Here is a 24953-nt window from a genome sequence, read left to right as displayed (position 1 = left end):
GCATGCTGCCAGCTTTAATGCCAACTATTCTTCAAGGTCCGACAGCCACAACAGAGAAATTGAAAACATAACATGATACGAGCCCTCCGCGTCTACGATATGTTGGTATTGGTACAAGAGAGCAACAGCAGCATCATTGCTTGTTTCATGCAACCTTGACAAAGATAAGAAACCATTTGCTGATGGTGACTTCATTTTTTTTCTTCAAAAATGAACAATTAATATGGTTGAAATGTTAAGTCACAATGAGAAAAGAAAGAAAATGGTTGTGGAGCTGTTTAAGGTGCATTTATACATAATGATGACAAGTTTGGCACACATTTCAATTCCTGACCACGGATCACGAGTGTGACCTGAATTCTGTGATTCAGGGCTGAGGCGTCACAGAGAGTTGCCACCTTTTATCATGCATTACAAGTAAGAGCAGGAAACGGTGGCAGATCATCACGGGTCATTATGCACGTCAGCATTATTGGTCCGCCGTGTTGCAAACTAATACACACAAAGCTGCGCACTGCGGCAGGTTGCTGTACGCCGCTGCGCATCGTCACGTTCATTAATCCGTCAGAAATGTGGCAAATCGGGTTCGGGTTCTATTCAGTTGTGGATTTAGCTATGAGAGTTGTGTCCAGGGTGCACCACATCAGAGGAAATGAGAATCACCGTCTCAGGTGCTTCTGGTGGAAGCAGGTGTTCACCCAGGGCGCAAAACAAGTCAGGTCCACAACTGGGTTAAAAATATATGACTCCACACACATCCCGTTATTCTACCGTCAGCTACTGAACAGTTCACACACTCGAGGTCTCTCAGCATTCAGAAACAATCCATGGAGTTGATCAGAGAGGAGGATGCTGAAGGAAGCGAATGCTGTCATGCTGTATAATGCATCAACACACATCACAACTAACCCACATACTCAGTTACAAACTTCACCAATACAGATCATTCTTGATATTCTTGGAAGATTTATTGGCCAAAAAGATGTTCCAGGAATGTCAGGAATGTCAGGCCCATTTAAGAACACTATGCAGAGTCATTACATCACATTAAGAATGTCAGGAATGTCAGGCCCATTTAAGAACTATATGCAGAGTCATTACATCACATTAAGAATGTCAGGAATGTCAGGCCCATTTAAGAACTATATGCAGAGTCATTACATCACATTAAGAATGTCAGGAATGTCAGGCCATTAAAGAACTATATGTTACGGCTGAGAGCCGGTGCGCGGGGGCTTGAACCCAGAAGCAGACCAGGAAGCAGAGCAGGTGCAGTTAGCAGTGGTTTTATTGTGAACCAGGACCTGGGAGAAGAGGGAGTAGAGACTCCAGGATGCAGAGTACACTGGCGGAAGGACGGCAGCAGGAAGGTGCTGCCCTGCGAGGAGGCTGGGCGAGGACGCTCGTAGAGGAAGCTGAGGAGCACAGCAGGGAGAGCTGCGTGGCGAGGAGGCTGGCCGAGGAAGCCGTGGAATGCCTTCACACATGTTACTCCGACAAGGGACACAATCTTCTGGCACCGGACCCGCCTCCCTGCAGGGCTTAAGAAGTGGGAGTAATCAATCAGTTGATTACCTGCAGGAGCGTCAATGAAGGCGGATCCGGTGCTGGAGCGAGGTGGGGATCCTCACACTATATGCAGAGTCATTACATCACATTAAGAATGTCCGGAATGTCAGGCCCATTTAAGAACTATATGCAGAGGCCTTACATCACATTAAGAATGTCAGGATCTCAGCAACTCATCGTGCTGATCTGTAAACGAACCAACCCTCCAGAGTCTTGGGATAAAATGGCCATTTTTCACTACTGTTCATTTTACCTTTGTGTTTCATATAAAAAAAACTGTTTAGATTGCCTTTCTTGGTGTATTTCTTTTCAGGACAACCGCACCTATGTGATTCGACAAGTAATTATTCATTTTGACATAATGCCTGATATACTTGCACTACACTATCTAAAAGTGCAAAAAAAACACAAAATCTGAAAATGAAAAAGTTAGATTTTTTTACTGTGGCAACCATAAATATGTATATTGAATTGTTTTGCCAATTGAGAAAGAAAACCCAACTATCAATGATGAACAATAAACAGCCAACGATGTATCAATTTCAAATTCAAATACAACTATTCACAAGACAAAAACAAAGTTTCCAGGTGATTTTCTTGATCTATTCACAGAGACACTTGTCACATTTACTTATGCCACACCTGAAAACAGTTCCTGCCTATCTGCACACAGAGTGGGATGTGACAGGCCTTGCAATTCCACGGTGTGTCTCTCCTTTGGCCTTGGCTCAGGCAGTGCTTGCAGTCTTCCTTTGGTGCATTGTTGAGAGAGCTCTGTGGAAGAGGCAATGGGAAAAGGAACATGGGAAGTTTATCTGTTCTCAGGAAGACCTTTGTTGTCCAGACCACAAAGCTCACAGACCAGCTTGACCACAAACTCCTTGTGTGTCAGGGGCTTCACCTGCTGGACAATCCTCATCTCACAATGTAAGATGGAAGCATTTGTTGTGGCAATGTCCAACAGGTGCATGAAAATGGTCTTGTACCACTTGCCAAGTGTTCTGTGGGCACAGTAGTATTGAATGAGTTGGTCTGAGAGGTTGACCCCCCCCATGTGCTTATTGTAAGTGATGATTGGTGTTGGACAGGGAATGTCCCTCACAACCCATTGTCCATCTCCATCCCTCATCTTCCGCTGTACTGTCTCACCTGAAAATGCAGGGTGTGTGGTGGAACACACTGTCACCACCCTTGTGTCCGTCCATTTCACGAACACAATCTGGCCTTCTCTCATCCATCTCACTGCACCTCTCAGAGATTTTTTAGTGAAGTAATTTTCCCGACCTCTGGGGCACCCCTTTCTGTTCTCATGGTAAGTGACACATGTCCCGAACTTCAAGTCAGCTCGGTCCATGAACAATATTGGACTGGTGTAAAAGTTATTGACATATATGTGGTACCCAGTACCCAGGCAGGACGACTGAACCAGATTCATCACTGCATCATAGGAGAGGCCATGCTCACTTGCAGCAGTATTTTTTCCTGTGTAAATGTTGAAACAAATTGTATAGCCGCTTTGTGATTCAGCCAATACAAAGAGTTTGATGCTCCATTTTGTTAGCTTTGCCTTCATATATTGTGTCATCCCTGTTTTTGCTTTGGTTGCCACCATCCTCTCATCCAGTGCCAGCTCCCTCCTTGGAAGGCATGCACAGATGATGTCATCCCGCAGAGGTTTGACATGAAAAAGTTTATCGTGGTCTGGTGTCCCCTTCTTCATGTCATTTTCAACATCCTCCTCGGGATCACTGAGGTGAAGATTCCAAAGGATGGACCTGAACCTGTCTCTGGTCGTCACCTTGGTGGGGGTAGGCACAGACAAAATATGATCCTGTCTCCAATAATCCTGGAGACTCGGCAGGGACATCAATGACATGTATAAAAGGAGCCCAAAGAATTTGTGGAGATCTTTTGGAGTAGAGTCAGTATCCTCTGTCTTCCAGGGCTCGAAGCTGGGGGGTGGCTCTGCTGCCTGAACCCGTGGAAACAAATAACTCAAACACGCCACAAGTAATAAATCAATTAAAACTCACTTTGCGTTTGGTTTCAGTTTTCTCTTGTCCTCTTTTGTTGTTTTTCATGGTAGTGTGTCTCCTGAGCTTGGTTGTTTATGAAAAATGAAAAAAGAACAGCTACGCTCTGTGTCTGTGTTTCCTCCCAGCACAAACACAAATGCTCGTTATCTATCTCCAAAAGTGCAACAAAAGAGTGCATTCCAGATGTAAATGCAATCTAGAAATTTTTTTATTTTTTATTCTTTATAACTTTCATTTCTGAAAGCTGATTGACAAAATTCAAACACCAGTAAAAAGCTTGGAATCTGGGCTTTCCAAATATATGTGAATGGAGAGTCTGCATGATTGCATCACAGCGCTACGTCCCCCAACGTACGACATGTGAAAAAAAACGCGCCGGCCGAGACCAGGGAAGGAGGCACCAACCAAGGCGTAAAATGTAGAATCGAATTGAATAGAAATATAATATGGGCACAGTTAAAAAAATTATTTACAAACAAACCAACAAATAGGCATGTGACAGGTCAGTGAGAGCTGCAGAGCTACAGGGGAACACCAGAGTTCAACAAGCAAACCGCTTCGAGAAAGAAGCCGTTGTGAGTCTAGTGGTCTTGCTCTTCCTTAATCTGCGAGTGTGAACGTGTGTGGTAGAGGGCAGACAGGGCGAGTGTGAACGTGTGTGGTAGAGGGCAGACAGGGCGAGTGTGAACGTGTGTGGTAGAGGGCAGACAGGGCGAGTGTGAACGTGTGTGGTAGAGGGCAGACAGGGCGAGTGTGAACGTGTGTGGTAGAGGGCAGACAGGGCGAGTGTGAACGTGTGTGGTAGAGGGCAGACAGGGCGAGTGTGAACGTGTGTGGTAGAGAGCAGACAGGGCGAGTGTGAACGTGTGTGGTAGGGGGCGACAGGGCGAGTGTGAACGTGTGTGGTAGAGGGCAGACAGGGCGAGTGTGAACGTGTGTGGTAGAGGGCCGACAGGGCGAGTGTGAATGTGTGTGGTAGAGGGACGACAGGGCGAGTGTGAACGTGTGTGGTAGAGGGCAGACAGGGCGAGTGTGAACGTGTGTGGTAGAGGGCAGACAGGGCGAGTGTGAACGTGTGTGGTAGAGGGCAGACAGGGCGAGTGTGAATGTGTGTGGTAGAGGGACGACAGGGCGAGTGTGAACGTGTGTGGTAGAGGGGCGACAGGGCGAGTGTGAACGTGTGTGGTAGGGGGCGACAGGGCGAGTGTGAACGTGTGTGGTAGAGGGCAGACAGGGCGAGTGTGAACGTGTGTGGTAGAGGGCAGACAGGGCGAGTGTGAACGTGTGTGGTAGAGGGCAGACAGGGCGAGTGTGAATGTGTGTGGTAGAGGGACGACAGGGCGAGTGTGAACGTGTGTGGTAGAGGGGCGACAGGGCGAGTGTGAACGTGTGTGGTAGGGGGCGACAGGGCGAGTGTGAACGTGTGTGGTAGAGGGCCGACAGGGCGAGTGTGAACGTGTGTGGTAGAGGGCAGACAGGGCGAGTGTGAACGTGTGTGGTAGAGGGCAGACAGGGCGAGTGTGAACGTGTGTGGTAGAGGGCAGACAGGGCGAGTGTGAACGTGTGTGGTAGAGGGCAGACAGGGCGAGTGTGAACGTGTGTGGTAGGGGGCGACAGGGCGAGTGTGAACGTGTGTGGTAGAGGGCAGACAGGGCGAGTGTGAACGTGTGTGGTAGAGGGCCGACAGGGCGAGTGTGAACGTGTGTGGTAGAGGGCAGACAGGGCGAGTGTGAACGTGTGTGGTAGAGGGCAGACAGGGCGAGTGTGAACGTGTGTGGTAGAGGGCAGACAGGGCGAGTGTGAACGTGTGTGGTAGAGGGCAGACAGGGCGAGTGTGAACGTGTGTGGTAGAGGGGCGACAGGGCGAGTGTGAACGTGTGTGGTAGAGGGCCGACAGGGCGAGTGTGAACGTGTGTGGTAGAGGGCAGACAGGGCGAGTGTGAACGTGTGTGGTAGAGGGCAGACAGGGCGAGTGTGAACGTGTGTGGTAGAGGGCAGACAGGGCGAGTGTGAACGTGTGTGGTAGAGGGCAGACAGGGCGAGTGTGAACGTGTGTGGTAGAGGGCAGACAGGGCGAGTGTGAACGTGTGTGGTAGAGGGGCGACAGGGCGAGTGTGAACGTGTGTGGTAGAGGGCAGACAGGGCGAGTGTGAACGTGTGTGGTAGAGGGCAGACAGGGCGAGTGTGAACGTGTGTGGTAGAGGGGCGACAGGGCGAGTGTGAACGTGTGTGGTAGAGGGGCGACAGGGCGAGTGTGAACGTGTGTGGTAGAGGGCAGACAGGGCGAGTGTGAACGTGTGTGGTAGAGGGCAGACAGGGCGAGTGTGAACGTGTGTGGTAGAGGGCAGACAGGGCGAGTGTGAACGTGTGTGGTAGAGGGCAGACAGGGCGAGTGTGAACGTGTGTGGTAGAGGGCAGACAGGGCGAGTGTGAATGTGTGTGGTAGAGGGACGACAGGGCGAGTGTGAACGTGTGTGGTAGAGGGCAGACAGGGCGAGTGTGAACGTGTGTGGTAGAGGGCAGACAGGGCGAGTGTGAACGTGTGTGGTAGAGGGCAGACAGGGCGAGTGTGAATGTGTGTGGTAGAGGGACGACAGGGCGAGTGTGAACGTGTGTGGTAGAGGGGCGACAGGGCGAGTGTGAACGTGTGTGGTAGGGGGCGACAGGGCGAGTGTGAACGTGTGTGGTAGAGGGCAGACAGGGCGAGTGTGAACGTGTGTGGTAGAGGGCCGACAGGGCGAGTGTGAACGTGTGTGGTAGAGGGCAGACAGGGCGAGTGTGAACGTGTGTGGTAGAGGGCAGACAGGGCGAGTGTGAACGTGTGTGGTAGAGGGCAGACAGGGCGAGTGTGAACGTGTGTGGTAGAGGGCAGACAGGGCGAGTGTGAATGTGTGTGGTAGAGGGACGACAGGGCGAGTGTGAACGTGTGTGGTAGAGGGCAGACAGGGCGAGTGTGAACGTGTGTGGTAGAGGGCAGACAGGGCGAGTGTGAACGTGTGTGGTAGAGGGCAGACAGGGCGAGTGTGAATGTGTGTGGTAGAGGGACGACAGGGCGAGTGTGAACGTGTGTGGTAGAGGGGCGACAGGGCGAGTGTGAACGTGTGTGGTAGGGGGCGACAGGGCGAGTGTGAACGTGTGTGGTAGAGGGCAGACAGGGCGAGTGTGAACGTGTGTGGTAGAGGGCCGACAGGGCGAGTGTGAACGTGTGTGGTAGAGGGCAGACAGGGCGAGTGTGAACGTGTGTGGTAGAGGGCAGACAGGGCGAGTGTGAACGTGTGTGGTAGAGGGCAGACAGGGCGAGTGTGAACGTGTGTGGTAGAGGGCAGACAGGGCGAGTGTGAACGTGTGTGGTAGAGGGCAGACAGGGCGAGTGTGAACGTGTGTGGTAGAGGGCAGACAGGGCGAGTGTGAACGTGTGTGGTAGAGGGCAGACAGGGCGAGTGTGAACGTGTGTGGTAGGGGGCGACAGGGCGAGTGTGAACGTGTGTGGTAGAGGGCAGACAGGGCGAGTGTGAACGTGTGTGGTAGAGGGCCGACAGGGCGAGTGTGAACGTGTGTGGTAGAGGGCAGACAGGGCGAGTGTGAACGTGTGTGGTAGAGGGCAGACAGGGCGAGTGTGAACGTGTGTGGTAGAGGGCAGACAGGGCGAGTGTGAACGTGTGTGGTAGAGGGCCGACAGGGCGAGTGTGAACGTGTGTGGTAGAGGGCAGACAGGGCGAGTGTGAACGTGTGTGGTAGAGGGCAGACAGGGCGAGTGTGAACGTGTGTGGTAGAGGGCAGACAGGGCGAGTGTGAACGTGTGTGGTAGAGGGCAGACAGGGCGAGTGTGAACGTGTGTGGTAGAGGGCAGACAGGGCGAGTGTGAACGTGTGTGGTAGAGGGGCGACAGGGCGAGTGTGAACGTGTGTGGTAGAGGGCAGACAGGGCGAGTGTGAACGTGTGTGGTAGAGGGCAGACAGGGCGAGTGTGAACGTGTGTGGTAGAGGGGCGACAGGGCGAGTGTGAACGTGTGTGGTAGAGGGGCGACAGGGCGAGTGTGAACGTGTGTGGTAGAGGGCAGACAGGGCGAGTGTGAACGTGTGTGGTAGAGGGCAGACAGGGCGAGTGTGAACGTGTGTGGTAGAGGGCAGACAGGGCGAGTGTGAATGTGTGTGGTAGAGGGACGACAGGGCGAGTGTGAACGTGTGTGGTAGAGGGGCGACAGGGCGAGTGTGAACGTGTGTGGTAGGGGGCGACAGGGCGAGTGTGAACGTGTGTGGTAGAGGGCCGACAGGGCGAGTGTGAACGTGTGTGGTAGAGGGCAGACAGGGCGAGTGTGAACGTGTGTGGTAGAGGGCAGACAGGGCGAGTGTGAACGTGTGTGGTAGAGGGCAGACAGGGCGAGTGTGAACGTGTGTGGTAGAGGGCAGACAGGGCGAGTGTGAACGTGTGTGGTAGGGGGCGACAGGGCGAGTGTGAACGTGTGTGGTAGAGGGCAGACAGGGCGAGTGTGAACGTGTGTGGTAGAGGGCCGACAGGGCGAGTGTGAACGTGTGTGGTAGAGGGCAGACAGGGCGAGTGTGAACGTGTGTGGTAGAGGGCAGACAGGGCGAGTGTGAACGTGTGTGGTAGAGGGCAGACAGGGCGAGTGTGAACGTGTGTGGTAGAGGGCAGACAGGGCGAGTGTGAACGTGTGTGGTAGAGGGGCGACAGGGCGAGTGTGAACGTGTGTGGTAGAGGGCCGACAGGGCGAGTGTGAACGTGTGTGGTAGAGGGCAGACAGGGCGAGTGTGAACGTGTGTGGTAGAGGGCAGACAGGGCGAGTGTGAACGTGTGTGGTAGAGGGCAGACAGGGCGAGTGTGAACGTGTGTGGTAGAGGGCAGACAGGGCGAGTGTGAACGTGTGTGGTAGAGGGCAGACAGGGCGAGTGTGAACGTGTGTGGTAGAGGGGCGACAGGGCGAGTGTGAACGTGTGTGGTAGAGGGCAGACAGGGCGAGTGTGAACGTGTGTGGTAGAGGGCAGACAGGGCGAGTGTGAACGTGTGTGGTAGAGGGGCGACAGGGCGAGTGTGAACGTGTGTGGTAGAGGGGCGACAGGGCGAGTGTGAACGTGTGTGGTAGAGGGCAGACAGGGCGAGTGTGAACGTGTGTGGTAGAGGGCAGACAGGGCGAGTGTGAACGTGTGTGGTAGAGGGCAGACAGGGCGAGTGTGAACGTGTGTGGTAGAGGGCAGACAGGGCGAGTGTGAACGTGTGTGGTAGAGGGCAGACAGGGCGAGTGTGAATGTGTGTGGTAGAGGGACGACAGGGCGAGTGTGAACGTGTGTGGTAGAGGGCAGACAGGGCGAGTGTGAACGTGTGTGGTAGAGGGCAGACAGGGCGAGTGTGAACGTGTGTGGTAGAGGGCAGACAGGGCGAGTGTGAATGTGTGTGGTAGAGGGACGACAGGGCGAGTGTGAACGTGTGTGGTAGAGGGGCGACAGGGCGAGTGTGAACGTGTGTGGTAGGGGGCGACAGGGCGAGTGTGAACGTGTGTGGTAGAGGGCAGACAGGGCGAGTGTGAACGTGTGTGGTAGAGGGCCGACAGGGCGAGTGTGAACGTGTGTGGTAGAGGGCAGACAGGGCGAGTGTGAACGTGTGTGGTAGAGGGCAGACAGGGCGAGTGTGAACGTGTGTGGTAGAGGGCAGACAGGGCGAGTGTGAACGTGTGTGGTAGAGGGCAGACAGGGCGAGTGTGAATGTGTGTGGTAGAGGGACGACAGGGCGAGTGTGAACGTGTGTGGTAGAGGGCAGACAGGGCGAGTGTGAACGTGTGTGGTAGAGGGCAGACAGGGCGAGTGTGAACGTGTGTGGTAGAGGGCAGACAGGGCGAGTGTGAATGTGTGTGGTAGAGGGACGACAGGGCGAGTGTGAACGTGTGTGGTAGAGGGGCGACAGGGCGAGTGTGAACGTGTGTGGTAGGGGGCGACAGGGCGAGTGTGAACGTGTGTGGTAGAGGGCAGACAGGGCGAGTGTGAACGTGTGTGGTAGAGGGCCGACAGGGCGAGTGTGAACGTGTGTGGTAGAGGGCAGACAGGGCGAGTGTGAACGTGTGTGGTAGAGGGCAGACAGGGCGAGTGTGAACGTGTGTGGTAGAGGGCAGACAGGGCGAGTGTGAACGTGTGTGGTAGAGGGCAGACAGGGCGAGTGTGAACGTGTGTGGTAGAGGGCAGACAGGGCGAGTGTGAACGTGTGTGGTAGGGGGCGACAGGGCGAGTGTGAACGTGTGTGGTAGAGGGCAGACAGGGCGAGTGTGAACGTGTGTGGTAGAGGGCCGACAGGGCGAGTGTGAACGTGTGTGGTAGAGGGCAGACAGGGCGAGTGTGAACGTGTGTGGTAGAGGGGCGACAGGGCGAGTGTGAACGTGTGTGGTAGGGGGCGACAGGGCGAGTGTGAACGTGTGTGGTAGAGGGCAGACAGGGCGAGTGTGAACGTGTGTGGTAGAGGGCCGACAGGGCGAGTGTGAACGTGTGTGGTAGAGGGCAGACAGGGCGAGTGTGAACGTGTGTGGTAGAGGGCAGACAGGGCGAGTGTGAACGTGTGTGGTAGAGGGCAGACAGGGCGAGTGTGAACGTGTGTGGTAGAGGGCAGACAGGGCGAGTGTGAACGTGTGTGGTAGAGGGACGACAGGGCGAGTGTGAACGTGTGTGGTAGAGGGCAGACAGGGCGAGTGTGAACGTGTGTGGTAGAGGGCAGACAGGGCGAGTGTGAACGTGTGTGGTAGAGGGCAGACAGGGCGAGTGTGAATGTGTGTGGTAGAGGGACGACAGGGCGAGTGTGAACGTGTGTGGTAGAGGGGCGACAGGGCGAGTGTGAACGTGTGTGGTAGGGGGCGACAGGGCGAGTGTGAACGTGTGTGGTAGAGGGCAGACAGGGCGAGTGTGAACGTGTGTGGTAGAGGGCCGACAGGGCGAGTGTGAACGTGTGTGGTAGAGGGCAGACAGGGCGAGTGTGAACGTGTGTGGTAGAGGGCAGACAGGGCGAGTGTGAACGTGTGTGGTAGAGGGCAGACAGGGCGAGTGTGAACGTGTGTGGTAGAGGGCAGACAGGGCGAGTGTGAACGTGTGTGGTAGAGGGAAGACAGGGCGAGTGTGAACGTGTGTGGTAGGGGGCGACAGGGCGAGTGTGAACGTGTGTGGTAGAGGGCAGACAGGGCGAGTGTGAACGTGTGTGGTAGAGGGCCGACAGGGCGAGTGTGAACGTGTGTGGTAGAGGGCAGACAGGGCGAGTGTGAACGTGTGTGGTAGAGGGCCGACAGGGCGAGTGTGAACGTGTGTGGTAGAGGGCAGACAGGGCGAGTGTGAACGTGTGTGGTAGAGGGCAGACAGGGCGAGTGTGAACGTGTGTGGTAGAGGGCAGACAGGGCGAGTGTGAATGTGTGTGGTAGGGGGCGACAGGGCGAGTGTGAACGTGTGTGGTAGAGGGCAGACAGGGCGAGTGTGAACGTGTGTGGTAGAGGGCCGACAGGGCGAGTGTGAACGTGTGTGGTAGAGGGCAGACAGGGCGAGTGTGAACGTGTGTGGTAGAGGGCAGACAGGGCGAGTGTGAACGTGTGTGGTAGAGGGCAGACAGGGCGAGTGTGAACGTGTGTGGTAGAGGGCAGACAGGGCGAGTGTGAACGTGTGTGGTAGAGGGGCGACAGGGCGAGTGTGAACGTGTGTGGTAGAGGGCAGACAGGGCGAGTGTGAACGTGTGTGGTAGAGGGGCGACAGGGCGAGTGTGAACGTGTGTGGTAGAGGGGCGACAGGGCGAGTGTGAACGTGTGTGGTAGAGGGCAGACAGGGCGAGTGTGAACGTGTGTGGTAGAGGGCAGACAGGGCGAGTGTGAACGTGTGTGGTAGAGGGCAGACAGGGCGAGTGTGAACGTGTGTGGTAGAGGGCAGACAGGGCGAGTGTGAACGTGTGTGGTAGAGGGCCGACAGGGCGAGTGTGAACGTGTGTGGTAGAGGGCAGACAGGGCTTTCCTCCTCCAGCAGAGAAACTGCCCTAACCCTGACCACGTGACACAGGAGAAGAGGACTCTCTCCACAGCTCACCTGTCCACACTGCTCAGGACGAAAAGCACCCAAGTCCAGCCTGCCTCAGCTTCCACAGGAAGGAGAGGTACTGATGGGCGATCCTACCTGGGAAGAAGGTTTGCAGCTCCTGGTGGGCTCAGCTGTAAGGGGAACACCTGATCCTTCAGTCCACCTCCACAGCTGCTCCTCCCGTGTGCAGTGGAGGGGGTGTTTAGCAGTTTATGCATATAAATTATGAGAGTGAAATCTGATGTTTTGTTATTTTTTTTCATGGGACCTTGAACTTTTCCATACTACTGAAATATACTGAGTGTTCATTCATGCACATTTAGTACTTCTTCATTGTTCTCCTCAGGATCTGATAAACCATTTGTGGTTGTTTTACTTTTGTTTTAATTTAAAAAAAATAAAATGCTTTTACAATATATCTCTGGTTTTCATCATTTTCACAACGGCTCTTTGGTCCTCCACTGTGGCTCTTTGGTCCTCCAATGTGGCTCTTTGGTCCCTCCACTGTGGCTCTTTAGTCCTCCACTGTGGCTCTTTGGTCCTCCACTGTGGCTCTTTGGTCCTCCACTGTGGCTCTTTAGTCGTCCACTGTGGCTCTTTGGTCCTCCACTGTGGCTCTTTGGTCCTCCACTGTGGCTCTTTGGTCCTCCACTGTAGCTCTTTAGTCCCTCCACTGTGGCTCTTTAGTCGTCCACTGTGGCTCTTTGGTCCTCCACTGTAGCTCTTTAGTCCCTCCACTGTGGCTCTTTAGTCCCTCCACTGTGGCTCTTTGGTCCTCCACTGTGGCTCTTTGGTCCTCCACTGTGGCTCTTTGGTCCTCCACTGTGGCTCTTTGGTCCTCCACTGTGGCTCTTTGTTCCTCCACTGTGGCTCTTTGGTCCTCCACTGTGGCTCCTTGGTCCTCCACTGTGGCTCTTTGGTCCTCCACTGTGGCTCTTTGGTCCTCCACTGTGGCTCTTTGGTCCTCCACTGTGGCTCTTTGGTCCTCCACTGTGGCTCTTTGTTCCTCCACTGTGGCTCTTTGGTCCTCCACTGTGGCTCTTTGGTCCTCCACTGTGGCTCCTTGAGCCTCTGTCCCACTGCAGTTCATCCCGGAATGGGAGGTAAGGCAAAGGGTGGTATGGGAGGTAAGGCAAAGGGTGGTATGGGAGGTAAGGCAAAGGGTGGTATGGGAGGTAAGGCAAAGCGCACCCAAAAATGTAGGGTCGTGAACGACGCGGCGACGTAACGTCATTACAACAATAAAGGATGAAGAACGTAGAATTGCGGCTGCAGGTCATGACAGCAGCTCAACTGGTGTCTGAAGCTGGGAGCTTCCTGTACCTTTCACAGTAAAAGCCGACAGTTCCAGGAAGTTCATTACAGACTTGTTGAGAGTGACGGAACATTCTAGTGAATCACACAACAACTACAGGACATTAAAGACACACCATCACACTCATGGTTCTAACAATCCAGATCTCCCACATTTATCTTCCATTTTAATAATGTGTAGCAATAAAGGAGCTGAGAGCTGCAATGCATTATGGGAGTTTCTGTTTGTGGTGTTTTATATGTAATTACTGGGGGTTATGTTAGGTTTGTAGTGTCGGTAATAATTGTGTTGTGTTGTGTTTTTGTTGCTTAGTTCATGTAGTTTAGTTTATTAGTTGTAAGTTGTCAACCAGCAGTGAAGAAGGTTTTGTGTGTCGTGTGTGGCCCAATGTGTGTGGCTCTCTGGGTGTTGTGTTCAGTGGGAATCAGGACCAAATGACTCTTTGAGCATTAAAGGTTGCCGACCCCTGGTCTATACTCACACATGAGCCAGTATTGTTGTTGTGGGCAGTCAACTACTTTCAGCTGCAGCTCTCAGCCAATCAGACAGTTAGATGTGAGGTCTTCAGCACCTGGGCAGGTAGTTAGAGACACTGAAGGAGACATGCATTAGATGCCGGGCTCTCAACACTGGAGCCGGAGCAGAGAACTGGTGTGATCAATCTCTACTGCCGGGATTGACAACGAGTCGTCCCCAGAGTGGAATCTGTGATCCACTGCAGGAGGACCAGAGAGTCTGGACCCCCAGAGAGTCTGGACCCCCCAGAGACTGTGGCTGCACAGTGACCAGCTGTGCTGCCGTGCCTGTTGGGAGTTTACCGTCCTGCACCTGCCCTCACCCCCCAACTTGCCCTTTTCCCCCATTCCCCTTCCTTTTTCACCTTCATTCCCAAACACTAGACTTGTGAGTAACGAACTGACTTTGTGCTTTTTATTTCTGCTGGAAAGCCAGTGACGCGACCATTGGTTTTTGGTGACCCCGCCCCCGCTCCCCAGATTCGAACCAGGCCTGCAACGGGTTATTTTTTCACTTTAATTTGTTAATTAAAGCCCCGTGTGCATGTATAAGTGAGTGTGGGCATTCTCAAGTCCTGGTGTAAGTCCAGGTGAGCTCTCCAGCTTTTATTGGAGTCTACTTCAGTTGCCTTTTGTGAGAACTCTATATGGTTTTGTTGTGTTTGATTTCTTTGTTTCTATTTGTCGACTCTTTTCATTTTGTAATAAATGATCATTTATTCATTGTAAGTTGAGTGAAGCCATTTTTACTTGAATCCGGGCCCCGCCCCAGTGTACCATTACCCCTCTATATTACCTAGCTACCTGGGCTGGGGTTACATCTGTATGCTTACAGAGTTCTAGAGATCAAACATTGAAAATGATGAAAGAAAATGACTCACATCCGATCATCATCATGGCCACTGCAAAGATTTTCTCTCCATCTGTGTTGGGCGCAATGTTCCCAAAGCCGATGCTGGTCAAACTGGTCATGGTGAAGTACAGGGAGGTGATGTAGACAGAGTCCTTGCTGGGTCCCCCCTCCCAGCGGCCCGAGCCTGAAGCATTGAACTTGTATGGTGTTCCCACTGTCTCTCCCAGGAGGAACAACCAGCTATCCATTCTCACACTGTTGGTGTCCTCGTTGATCACCTCATAGTCTCCAATGCTGTACCAGATGCAGGCCAGCCAGTGAGCTGCCAGGCCAAATACACACACCAGTAAAACCAGTACAGCAGCACCATACTCGATGTAATGGTCCAACTTTCTGGCAACACGACCCAAACGTAGGAGGCGGACCACTTTGAGGGAGCTGAAGAGGCTACTGATTCCCTGGAAAGAAAGGACAGAAGAGGAAACACAAGAAATGGAGAGGATGTAAATATAGACACTCTATATAGGATATATAGAAACGCAGACAGATGAATGTGATTTGTACACAGCTTAAAAATGACTGAACTTACCTCGTTCACATGCCGATTATTATATTGATTTAATTCTTATCTTTTCTGTCCACGCTGGTTATTTTTACCACTGAATGTATTATTGTGGCGGCCGTTAGGATCCAGGCCTCTCACCCAGAGGATTATGGGAAAAGGGGCGGGGTTTGAGTTCTCCCGCGCCTGGGCTGTTGCGGGCTGTTCCAGTCTAGTTCTGTGGCTACGAAATAAAGACGTGTTCCTATATTCAACCCTGCCTCATCCTTCGTCTTGCCACATTATTATGATATTAATGGAGGACGAGACACAGCGTCATCAATCCCAGTGATTCACCACCAATGTGGGGCCGTGAAAGAACGTGACGGTACTACACTCTGCTGACGGAGGCTTGATAGACCATCATCACCTCTGCTGCAACTCACCTGTAGACAGGTGTCACAGTGTTTTACTGCAGTTCACCTGTAGACAGGTGTCACAGTGTTTTACTGCAGTTCACCTGTAGACAGGTGTCACAGTGTTTTACTGCAGCTCACCTGTAGACAGGAGTCACAGTGTTTTACTGCAGTTCACCTGTAGACAGGTGTCACAGTGTTTTACTGCAGCTCACCTGTAGACAGGAGTCACAGTGTTTTACTGCAGCTCACCTGTAGACAGGTGTCACAGTGTTTTACTGCAGTTCACCTGTAGACAGGTGTCACAGTGTTTTACTGCAGTTCACCTGTAGACAGGAGTCACAGTGTTTTACTGCAGTTCACCTGTAGACAGGTGTCACAGTGTTTTACTGCAGTTCACCTGTAGACAGGTGTCACAGTGTTTTACTGCAGCTCACCTGTAGACAGGTGTCACAGTGTTTTACTGCAGTTCACCTGTAGACAGGTGTCACAGTGTTTTACTGCAGTTCACCTGTAGACAGGAGTCACAGTGTTTTACTGCAGTTCACCTGTAGACAGGTGTCACAGTGTTTTACTGCAGCTCACCTGTAGACAGGTGTCACAGTGTTTTACTGCAGCTCACCTGTAGACAGGTTTCACAGTGTTTTACTGCAGTTCACCTGTAGACAGGTGTCACAGTGTTTTACTGCAACTCACCTGTAGACAGGTGTCACAGTGTTTTACTGCAGCTCACCTGTAGACAGGAGTCACAGTGTTTTACTGCAACTCACCTGTAGACAGGTTTCACAGTGTTTTACTGCAGTTCACCTGTAGACAGGTGTCACAGTGTTTTACTGCAACTCACCTGTAGACAGGTTTCACAGTGTTTTACTGCAGCTCACCTGTAGACAGGAGTCACAGTGTTTTACTGCAGTTCACCTGTAGACAGGTGTCACAGTGTTTTACTGCAACTCACCTGTAGACAGGTTTCACAGTGTTTTACTGCAGTTCACCTGTAGACAGGAGTCACAGTGTTCTACTGCAGTTCACCTGTAGACAGGTGTCACAGTGTTTTACTGCAGTTCACCTGTAGACAGGAGTCACAGTGTTTTACTGCAACTCACCTGTAGACAGGTGTCACAGTGTTTTACTGCAGCTCACCTGTAGACAGGTGTCACAGTGTTTTACTGCAGCTCACCTGTAGACAGGTGTCACAGTGTTTTACTGCAGTTCACCTGTAGACAGGTTTCACAGTGTTTTACTGCAGTTCACCTGTAGACAGGTTTCACAGTGTTTTACTGCAGTTCACCTGTAGACAGGTGTCACAGTGTTTTACTGCAGCTCACCTGTAGACAGGTGTCACAGTGTTTTACTGCAGCTCACCTGTAGACAGGTTTCACAGTGTTTTACTGCAGTTCACCTGTAGACAGGTGTCACAGTGTTTTACTGCAGTTCACCTGTAGACAGGAGTCACAGTGTTTTACTGCAGTTCACCTGTAGACAGGTTTCACAGTGTTTTACTGCAGTTCACCTGTAGACAGGTGTCACAGTGTTTTACTGCAGTTCACCTGTAGACAGGTGTCACAGTGTTTTACTGCAGTTCACCTGTAGACAGGTGTCACAGTGTTTTACTGCAGCTCACCTGTAGACAGGTGTCACAGTGTTTTACTGCAGCTCACCTGTAGACAGGTTTCACAGTGTTTTACTGCAGTTCACCTGTAGACAGGTGTCACAGTGTTTTACTGCAACTCACCTGTAGACAGGTGTCACAGTGTTTTACTGCAGCTCACCTGTAGACAGGAGTCACAGTGTTTTACTGCAACTCACCTGTAGACAGGTTTCACAGTGTTTTACTGCAGTTCACCTGTAGACAGGTGTCACAGTGTTTTACTGCAACTCACCTGTAGACAGGTTTCACAGTGTTTTACTGCAGCTCACCTGTAGACAGGAGTCACAGTGTTTTACTGCAGTTCACCTGTAGACAGGTGTCACAGTGTTTTACTGCAACTCACCTGTAGACAGGTTTCACAGTGTTTTACTGCAGTTCACCTGTAGACAGGAGTCACAGTGTTCTACTGCAGTTCACCTGTAGACAGGTGTCACAGTGTTTTACTGCAGTTCACCTGTAGACAGGAGTCACAGTGTTTTACTGCAACTCACCTGTAGACAGGTGTCACAGTGTTTTACTGCAGCTCACCTGTAGACAGGTGTCACAGTGTTTTACTGCAGCTCACCTGTAGACAGGTGTCACAGTGTTTTACTGCAGTTCACCTGTAGACAGGTTTCACAGTGTTTTACTGCAGCTCACCTGTAGACAGGTTTCACAGTGTTTTACTGCAGTTCACCTGTAGACAGGTGTCACAGTGTTTTACTGCAGCTCACCTGTAGACAGGTTTCACAGTGTTTTACTGCAGTTCACCTGTAGACAGGTGTCACAGTGTTTTACTGCAGTTCACCTGTAGACAGGTGTCACAGTGTTTTACTGCAGTTCACCTGTAGACAGGAGTCACAGTGTTTTACTGCAGTTCACCTGTAGACAGGTTTCACAGTGTTTTACTGCAGTTCACCTGTAGACAGGTGTCACAGTGTTTTACTGCAGTTCACCTGTAGACAGGAGTCACAGTGTTTTACTGCAGCTCACCTGTAGACAGGTGTCACAGTGTTTTACTGCAGTTCACCTGTAGACAGGTGTCACAGTGTTTTACTGCAGTTCACCTGTAGACAGGTTTCACAGTGTTTTACTGCAGTTCACCTGTAGACAGGTTTCACAGTGTTTTACTGCAGTTCACCTGTAGACAGGAGTCACAGTGTTTTACTGCAACTCACCTGTAGACAGGTGTCACAGTGTTTTACTGCAGCTCACCTGTAGACAGGAGTCACAGTGTTTTACTGCAACTCACCTGTAGACAGGTTTCACAGTGTTTTACTGCAGTTCACCTGTAGACAGGTGTCACAGTGTTTTACTGCAACTCACCTGTAGACAGGTTTCACAGTGTTTTACTGCAGCTCACCTGTAGACAGGAGTCACAGTGTTCTACTGCAGTTCACCTGTAGACAGGTGTCACAGTGTTTTACTGCAGCTCACCTGTAGACAGGAGTCAGTGTTCTACTGCAGTTCACCTGTAGACAGGAGTCACAGTGTTTTACTGCAACTCACCTGTAGACAGGTGTCACAGTGTTTTACTGCAGCTCACCTGTAGACAGGTGTCACAGTGTTTTACTGCAGCTCACCTGTAGACAGGTTTCACAGTGTTTTACTGCAGCTCACCTGTAGACAGGAGTCACAGTGTTTTACCGCAGCTCACCTGTAGACAGGTTTCACAGTGTTTTACTGCAGCTCACCTGTAGACAGGAGTCACAGTGTTTTACTGCAGCTCACCTGTAGACAGGTGTCACAGTGTCTTACTGCAGCTCACCTGTAGACAGGTTTCACAGTGTTTTACCGCAGCTCACCTGTAGACAGGTGTCACAGTGCCTTACTGCAGTTCACCTGTAGACAGGAGTCACAGTGTTTTACTGCAGTTCACCTGTAGACAGGTGTCACAGTGTTTTACTGCAGCTCACCTGTAGACAGGTGTCACAGTGTTTTACTGCAGCTCACCTGTAGACAGGTGTCACAGTGTTTTACTGCAGCTCACCTGTAGACAGGTGTCACAGTGTTTTACTGCAGCTCACCTGTAGACAGGTGTCACAGTGTTCTACTGCAGCTCACCTGTAGACAGGTATCACAGTGTTTTACTGCAGTTCACCTGTAGACAGGTGTCACAGTGTTCTACTGCAGCTCACCTGTAGACAGGTATCACAGTGTTTTACTGCAGTTCACCTGTAGACAGGTTTCACAGTGTTTTACCGCAGCTCACCTGTAGACAGGAGTCACAGTGTTCTACTGCAGTTCACCTGTAGGCAGGTGTCACAGTGTTCTACTGCAGTTCACCTGTAGACAGGTGACACAGTGTTCTACTGCAGTTCACCTGTAGACAGGTGTCACAGTGTTTTACTGCAGGTGTCACGGAGGGGGGGGGGGGTGTTGCACAGAAACAGCACACCAAGCTTCAAAATATAATGTTTCCACACCTTTAACCAAGTTGTACCACAGTGGTCGATGCTACTGATTAAACAGAGAACATCTTTCCTTTCTTCTATTCCCCTCATCTTGTGTGTTTAAGGAACTCTGAGGGTTCTTAAAGTCCTCCTCACTACTTCTAGTGCTTTTCTACCTTTAGGAGCTCTGAGGGTTCTTAAAGTCCTCCTCACTACTTCTAGTGCTTTTCTACCTTTAGGAGCTCTGAGGGTTCTTAAAGTCCTCCTCACTACTTCTAGTGCTTTTCTACCTTTAGGAGCTCTGAGGGTTCTTAAAGTCCTCCTCACTACTTCTAGTGCTTTTCTACCTTTAGGAGCTCTGAGGGTTCTTAAAGTCCTCCTCACTACTTCTAGTGCTTTTCTACCTTTAGGAGCTCTGAGGGTTCTTAAAGTCCTCCTCACTACTTCTAGTGCTTTTCTACCATTAGGAGCTCTGAGGGTTCTTAAAGTCCTCCTCACTACTTCTAGTGCTTTTCTACCTTTAGGAGCTCTGATGGTTCTTAAAGTCCTCCTCACTACTTCTAGTGCTTTTCTACCTTTAGGAGCTCTGAGGGTTCTTAAAGTCCTCCTCACTACTTCTAGTGCTTTTCTACCTTTAGGAGCTCTGAGGGTTCTTAAAGTCCTCCTCACTACTTCTAGTGCTTTTCTACCTTTAGGAGCTCTTCGGGTTCTTAAAGTCCTCCTCACTACTTCTAGTGCTTTTCTACCTTTAGGAGCTCTTCGGGTTCTTAAAGTCCTCCTCACTACTTCTAGTGCTTTTCTACCTTTAGGAGCTCTGAGGGTTCTTAAAGTCCTCCTCACTACTTCTAGTGCTTTTCTACCTTTAGGAGCTCTGAGGGTTCTTAAAGTCCTCCTCACTACTTCTAGTGCTTTTCTACCTTTAGGAGCTCTGAGGGTTCTTAAAGTCCTCCTCACTACTTCTAGTGCTTTTCTACCTTTAGGAGCTCTGAGGGTTCTTAAAGTCCTCCTCACTACTTCTAGTGCTTTTCTACCTTTAGGAGCTCTGAGGGTTCTTAAAGTCCTCCTCACTACTTCTAGTGCTTTTCTACCATTAGGAGCTCTGAGGGTTCTTAAAGTCCTCCTCACTACTTCTAGTGCTTTTCTACCTTTAGGAGCTCTGAGGGTTCTTAAAGTCCTCCTCACTACTTCTAGTGCTTTTCTACCTTTAGGAGCTCTGAGGGTTGAGGATGCTTTGTGAATTACTTTGATCTTAGTGAGGAACAATTTGAAGAAAAGTCTTACATTTGGAGGAATTCTAAAATGTTTCTTAAGAGTGACGTCACTACGAGCTACTTTTAGCATTAGGGTGCTTTGTGGATATGGACAAGGAGCATCTTCCTCTCTAACAACCAATCAGCTCTCAGCAGACTGCATCATACAGAGCATCTTCCTCTCTAACAACCAATCAGCTCTCAGCAGACTGCATCATACAGAGCACCAGGGTCGACCACTCCTCCTCACTAAGGTAAAAGTTGCTGTTAACTCCTTGCTGAGTTACTCTGAGTCACTTCTGAGTCACTTTAAGCCAGTGCTTCTCAAAGGGTGGGGCGCGCCCCCCTGGGGGGGCCTGGTGGGGTGTCAGGGGGGGCGCGAGGCGGGCGCGACTTTCAGTATTAGTGTCTTTATTCATGCTTGAACAATAAAAAAAGGGCCTCCAGCCACTAGGTGGCAGCAGTGCTCAAACTAATCAACAGGCTGCCTGTTCAACCCAGTAGGGAAGAAGAAGTACTACACATGAACACCGGTGTACAGAGCTGGCGGAGGAGGAGGAGAGGTGGAGAAGTTTCTGACAGGAGTGAAAAGAAAAAAGGATGAGGCATCAGAGGAAAAGAAAACAGGTGACAGTAACCGGTATAAACCTAGTAAGAGCAGGAGATATGACGATGCTACGTCGCCCTTGGGTTTACCGTGAACACGGTCGGAATCGAGGAAACACCCGTTTGTGTTTTATGCCTAAAAACTCTGGCAGCGGACAACATGAAACCAAATCAATAAAGACGGCACCTGGAGACCATACACCTGGAGACCATACACCATACACCTGGAGACCATACACCTGGAGACCATACACCATACACCTGGAGACCATACACCCGTTATGTCAGTAAGCCACTGGAGTTTTTTCATCGTAAACTCCATGAGTATCGCCAACAAGCCGCTCATTTTGTCAGCGCGGCATCAGTAAACAAAAAAGCCTGTTAGCCTCTTACAAAGTTGCCCACTACATCGCAAGGTGCAAAAAACCTCACACCATAGAGATTTATTTTGATAATCAGGCGATTGTTTGCAGAATGCTGGTGCCAGCAACTCATACAGTGGTTTATACAGATAAATAAATACATATTATCAAGTTCTCAATGGTAGTACAATTCAGGGGGGGGGGGGGGGGCCTGAAAAAAATTCTGTCCTCTAGGGGGGGCGTGACAGAAAATAATTGAGAACCACTGCTTTAAGCTAAGAATTCCTTGCCAAGGGACTTTTCGGCTAAGATAAGAGTTCCCTGAGATGCTTCGTGAATATGGGCACTGATATATCAGGGTTGGTTTTTAATGATTTTGGCTAGGGGTTATACATATAGTAATACAAATAGTAAGGATGGGAGGGGGCACCCCTCTCGGCAGCCCCTGCTCACCGGGAAAAGAGTACACCGGTACAAAAAGTACGGGAATGGACAGGGAGTCCGTTACACCGCAGGCCTTTGTGATTTTCCGGAAACAACCGCTCCAAAGGCGGTCGCTTTTCCGCTACACTTCCATTGGGGTACCAGGACCATGGAACGGGTCTGAGTTTGAGGAGCCGTCTGCTGATTGGTCAGTGATTTACTACGCCCTCAATATTTTAATATGTCGGCTGTATGAATCCTCTGCTGTTAATGTGGTCAGCTTTGCTCTGGTGGTTTTTTTTTTTTTTTTCCTTTTCTTGTCTTTGCTGCTCAACTTTCGTGTTGGTTGTGAAAGAGCGGATGTGAGGCAGAGGAGACCAGGGCTCGGGACTTTGCATCACGTCGGAGCTTTCTGTTTGCAGCATAGTGTGTGTGGGTGCGGCGTGCCGGTGCACCGTGCCGGGTCTGTCTTTGCATCGCTCTGAGCTTTCTGTTCAAACACGATGCAGCTGCGGTCAGCGCCACTGCATCGTGTTTGAACAGAAAGCTCGGTCTCCGTGCTGCCGGTGGTCGGGCAGAAGACGCAGTTTGGGGCAGGAGACGCGGTGTGGGGACGGAAAGCGGACGCGATTACAATAGATGCTTGGAGCAGCCTAAGTGTTCCGGCAAGGAGCTGCCAGTGTGGCGTTTGAGCAGAAAGCTAAGGGCTCCCGTGTCGCGGCGCAGCACACCGGCACGGCTCTTTGCCGCGGCTAGCTGGGACACGCTCGGGTGCGGGGCAAGTCACCGGAGCGTTCGCTCTCTCTCGGGACCAACATTCCCATCCAGCCTACAGCCTACCGGGATTCCCAACCTGAGGGTGACTTCTGCTGCTGAGAGCAAAGCCTACGCATTTTGTGAATAAACACCTGTGAGCTGATTCCTGGTAATTACTGTGTATTTATTGTTGACAATTCACTGGATTGTAACAGTCTGAGCTCGAATCTCACACCTTCCTGTTATTTAAGATTGTTATATTTTACACAGAAATATTAACTAACTTAAATAACCCTTTTTACAAACAAGACTGATATTTTGGTATTAGCTATTTCCATTTTAGCTGGTGGTGCCCCAATTTCATTATTATTTGATAAATAATCAATTTATTCAAATTAATAATTCTTCATTAAAATTTTTTTTATAATTTATTCCCTATTAAGTAATTACTCAATTACTTTAGGAGTTGTTAATGAGTAAATTACTGTTTACTTCATTAATGTGTTCATACAGTGATCTATTACTTTCAGTAATCTATTAGAGTAATTTTAACACTAATAACCAACCATAGATTCCAACACACCCTTGGTGTAGAGTAATAATTTCTGGGCATGACAAATATGTGGGAGATTGTGGGGGGAGATATGGCTGCACGCCTGTTGGGCTGTGCGCCGAGACACCTCCTCCTAGTGGCGGCTGCAAAACTACCCTTCCTAGGACCAAAGTGCCTTGTCTTGAGATATGTTGTTGAGCTATGTTGTTGAGATATGTTGTAAACTGTCTGTGCTAATGCTTCAATGTGCCTGAGGTGGATTTTCTTTTTCTAATTACGGACTGTCCTCCTCAGAGCACAGTATGCAATCTGTCTTTTTTCCTCCTCTCCTCACCTCTTGTCCTTCTTTCCCCCAAACGTTCTATGTAATTTCATTGTACCTGTTACAATGACAATAAATGCAATTCAATTCAATTCAATATGGTCAATATTTAGTTCAGTTCTTGCTACCACAATCATCTTTAAATTAGCTGATGTGGGTGATTGTTTATGTACTTGCTCCAACCTGATCACTTCCAATAACGGGTGTTTTCTTTTTTTCTCCATCATTTTACTCTGGTGAGGACTGTAAGAAATGAAGTATCCACGTAGTGTAGCTTTAGCAGATTCCTAAATCATGGCAGAGGACACAGGTGAGTTTTTGTATTCGAGCCTGAATAGTGAAAGATTTTTCCGGACAAAGGTGCAGAAAGAATCCCGTTTCAAAAATTATATGTTGACTCTGCAAGTGGAGGTTTAAGGAATTTTAAATATTGGGTTAATATATAAATGGACTTGGGCGTGGTCTGATAGGACAATAGGGTCTAAGCAGCAGGTCTGGATGGAGTGCAAAAGTTTTTGAGGAACAAAGAAATAATTTAGTCTAAAATATGATTTGTGAGGATGTGAATAAAATGCACAGTCCTTTGTTTTAGGATTTAAGTGATACCAAATCAGTTCTATCAGTTCGATATCTGTATATAGATTTCTGAGGATGTCAGAGGATCTTGGGTTGGATATGTTTGCAGAGGAGGGTTAGGGTTAGGATTAGGGCCTCAAGGACAGTCGCTTCCATGTCCCAGGCAGCTGCACCCAGGATGCAGGACGGCAGGATAATGAGGTCTGGTGACTCAGAGGAGGAAGGGGAGGAGTGGAGCCGAGACAGGGCATCGGGTTTGATGTTCCAGGATCCAGGTCGGAAGGACAGAGTGTAGTTGAACCTACTGAGGAAGAGGGACCAGCGTGCCTGATGGGAGTTGAGATTGCGGGCTGAGCGAAGGTACTCCAGGTTTTTATGGTCTGTCCAGATGATGAATGGGACAGTCGCACCCTCCAACCAGTGTCTCCACTCTTGCAGAGCCCACACCACTGCCAGCAGTTCCCAACTCCCCATGTCGCAGTTTCTCTCAGCTGGAGAGAGCCTTCGGGAGAAGTAGGCGCAGGGGTGGAGCATGTGGGATCCAGGATGGCGTTGCGAGAGCAGCGCTCCCACCCCGGTGTCTGAGGCGTATACCTCCACCACGAACTGCAGAGAGGGTTCGGGATAGAGTACAACAGGGGCGCTGGTGAAAAGGGTCATCAGCCGGGCAAACGCTGCAGCTGCTTCCGCGGACCACCGGAACGGAACCTTGGTGGAGGTCAGTTGAGTTAAGGGACAGGCCACCGTACTGTAGTTCCTGATAAACCGACGGTAGAAGTTGACGAACCTCAACAG

At 50.5% G+C, this 24953-nt stretch overlaps 1 protein-coding gene across 1 annotated transcript in view; it reads right to left on the bottom strand.

Annotated features, from left to right (window-relative positions):
* Positions 1–24953, bottom strand: part of LOC308149344 (voltage-gated delayed rectifier potassium channel KCNH1-like) — a gene marked incomplete at both ends in the record, with an annotated part of 115129 nt that overhangs the window by 31295 nt on the left and 58881 nt on the right. Inside the window, 1 exon segment of the mRNA XM_080521049.1 lies at positions 14362–14791. Within this exon segment, the coding sequence (XP_080377175.1) occupies positions 14362–14791 (430 nt within the window).

The sequence above is a fragment of the Blennius ocellaris genome (genome assembly GCF_963422515.1).
Source record: "Blennius ocellaris genome assembly, chromosome: 3".
Classification (NCBI taxonomy): Eukaryota; Metazoa; Chordata; class Actinopteri; order Blenniiformes; family Blenniidae; genus Blennius; species Blennius ocellaris.
Note: the sequence above shows the minus strand (reverse complement) of the source record. Positions and strands in the feature narration are given on the sequence as shown.